This window comes from Monodon monoceros, unplaced genomic scaffold (genome assembly GCF_005190385.1).
Source record: "Monodon monoceros isolate NGI ecotype Baffin Bay Population unplaced genomic scaffold, NGI_Narwhal_1 Super_Scaffold_18, whole genome shotgun sequence".
NCBI lineage: Eukaryota > Metazoa > Chordata > Mammalia > Artiodactyla > Monodontidae > Monodon > Monodon monoceros.
The window spans coordinates 59,119,659-59,122,714 of NW_021703774.1; the positions used below are offsets into that span (position 1 = coordinate 59,119,659).

The 3,056-nt window shown below is 50.2% G+C and overlaps 1 protein-coding gene across 1 annotated transcript in view; it reads right to left on the minus strand.

Moving 5' to 3' along the window:
• Nucleotides 1-1,891: 1,891 nt before the first annotated feature.
• Nucleotides 1,892-3,056, minus strand: part of SFT2D2 (SFT2 domain containing 2) — an 18,428-nt gene continuing 17,263 nt past the window's right edge. Inside the window, exon 8 of the mRNA XM_029228894.1 lies at nucleotides 1,892-2,234. Coding sequence (XP_029084727.1) covers nucleotides 2,195-2,234 — 40 coding nt within the window. The 3' untranslated portion in view covers nucleotides 1,892-2,194. The remainder of the gene's footprint in view (nucleotides 2,235-3,056) is intronic.

Genomic DNA, 3,056 nt, shown 5'->3' on the forward strand with positions numbered 1-3,056 from the left:
TGTTCAACATGACAGTAGCAGGTGATTGAACCACAACTCACACCCAGCCCTGTTTCATAGCCCACGTTCACCACCACTACATTACACAGGCCTGGTGACATCTTAACCTCATGTCTCACAAAGTCAAGTCCAGCCTCTGAAAAGGGCCCAGAGGGGTCAGCCTTTTAGGTGTATTACTCCAGGCTATTTGAAGCTCATAGTGACAGGCTAGCCTCACATCAGCTCTAAAGAGAAGATGACTTCTGACCGCCTTCACAGAGCCCTTCTGAGATCTGAGCTGTCTCCTGGAAGCACCTGGCCTGTGAAGGAACCCCACACAAGCCAGATGGTAGCATATACTTTCCACTCCTGGCTGAAGGTAGGTTAGGGGCCTCAGCAGAAGACAGGATGCCCTCAACAGCCTGGAAAAGGACCCAGTAACATTGGCTCCACACTCTGGCCCCGTCAGGCCTGTTCATACCTCCCCAGTTCAGAAGAAAAGCCGCACCGGTTTGAGGTCTTGGCTGCAGCAGGAAAATGAATTCAGCAATCAGCCACAAGCAAGGAGACAAGCAGTGGACCACTGCCTTTGGTTTGGAGATTCCCAGAGCAAGAGCCTGAGTGGACCGGCCAACCTGGGAGAAGAACAGAAAGGCAAACCCAAACAGACTTCTCCTCTGGAGGTGACTTTGGAGGTCCTGTAATGCCAAGAACTCCAACGATCAAGATAGGGCATTCTGATGGTCAGGCCTCAAGGAGGAGCTAAAGGGCACAAAAGGCATGATGGAGATCCTACAGATCCAAGAGGAAGCTTCCCAAAGGGAGACTGAGCAGGAGAAGATACAATGACGTAGAGAGCTTGCAACCAGAAAAGGCACAGGCTTGGCTGATGAAAACAGGGAAAACAGTTACAGGAGGTAACACCAGAGCCACACTGGCAAAACGCGGTGTCATGAAGGGGACAGAAGCTGGGGCACCCAGGCTTGGGGCTCAGTTCTGCCATCGACTGCGGCTCTGGGCAGATCTCGTAACTTCTCTGAGCCTTGATTTCCTTGACTGCCTACTGGGATAACAATCCCTGCTTCATCACAAGGCTCCTACAAGGACTAGACAAGATCAGGGACATGAAAGCACTTTGTCTGTGGCCAGACATCAAGTTGCAATATGGCAACCCCGCTGCCCCTGGTGTCTTCTCCCACCGTTTCCAGGACAGGCTCCACTGCAAACGCTGCGACTGTTTAAAGGTCACTGGGCAGGCGTGCCTACTTCCTGCTGCCTCCACGGCAGGGCTCTGTCTTCCCACCTACTCTCCCCTGGCCCCGTTTTAGGGGAGAATGGAAAACAAAATCATTTTAAAAGCAAACATTTATAAATAATGGGGGGAAAAAAATACAGCAGAGAGCAGCAACATTCTTCACCTCCTACCAGGTCTTGTCCAAAAGGAAGCAGTAGTGTCTCCTGCTGCTGCGTTGTTCTCTCTCAATCTCGTTCCAAGAGGTCAAGAGTAAAGATATGTGGCAGGGAGAAAGAAAAACCCAAGAGAAAAACAGTGTGCACTGAATGTTAGAAAATACATTCTATGGGCAGCTGTGGAATCAGAACAGCAGAAGAGCCACGGCTCAGGTCTAAAAACAACACACATCACCAAAAAGTGCTCCTTTTCTACTTCAGTCCACGGCCAGACTCGCCACGGGCTCGTGTGCAGCTGTCAGGAGGGCAGAAGCACTCGTTCCCAGACACCAGAGTAGAAGCGTGTCCACGCTGTGTGGGGCAGGGGTGACGGATGCCACGCTGAGGAACAAATCTACGAAGTCCCTGTAGACCCCCAAACTCTATCCCTTCCTGTTGCACCCCTGTGACTCCAACAGGGCGGCCTGTTGCCAGCTGGGAATCACTGGCTCCCAAGGCTTATCTGCTGCTGTTTAACAAGGTTTTTATTTACGAGAACTCAGTGGAACACCATGCAAAGGCGCATGAGGAAGATGCCACTCCATCAGATACAGAACCCACCTCTCATATCGTGCTACAGACATGTGGGTTTGGGAACACACCGTTGCCTCCAAAAGCAACCCTCAGGTGTTCAGAATGCAAGCAGCATGTCGCTGCAAGATCAAAGGCACATGTCTGTGAGACAGAGATTTAGAAGATATTTACAACACGGTCCACGAGCTTCCATCCACCATGCCTTCCAAAGCTTTGCAAAACCGGCCGTGTGTTATGAAAGACATACAGCAAAACACTTCTTCACAGCGTTCCTAGGAAGAAAAAACACAAAGATAAATGGGAGATCATCACTCCAAAGGCTCCTGGAAGTGGTAAAGACCTTCCTTGAGATTTTCTGGGTACCCAGAGCAGCACGCTGCAGAGAAGAAAGCACCCAGACCATGGAGTCAGATCTACATGGCATCAAACCTCAGCTTCAACATCTACTACTAATATTATCCCGGGGAAGGGACTTGCCTTATTTGAGTATCAAATGCCTCATCTGTAAAAGGGCGCATCCCCACTTACCCTGTAGACCAGTCTGGGAATTAGTGCATTGCACAGAGTAGGTATTTAACAAAGAATCGCTACCATGACCATCAGAGGAAAAGACAGGAAGAAAGTGGAAACTATCTAAAACCGAGAAATTAGTCAGGACTGTATACTTTAATATCTACCAGAATCACAGAATGCACCGAAAGCATTAAGTCAAATAGGCACTAGGGCCTTTCTCCTCTCTAAGCAGGCAGCAGAAACTTGTTAAGGGACATCTTGCAGGAGTTCCCTAGCACAGGGAGCTCTCTATAGGTACTGAGCACTTGCTACCCTGATGTATGAGCTCTATCCCAGGCACTTGCTCCTTGGAATTCAGTGTAGAGCGTGCAAGGAAAGAGTGAGGGCTCAGCAGATTACTATTCTATTCAAGCAGGCACATCCATCCCACCGCCGTATCTGGCCATGTTCTAGGGCTTCTCACCCCAGTTCTACTCCTTGTGTTCTCAGCGGCATTTGTGCCAAGGACACTGGAGTCACATGAGGGAGGGAGGGAGGAGGGAGGAGGGAGGGAGGAGGGAGTGAGGGAGGGAGGAGGGAGG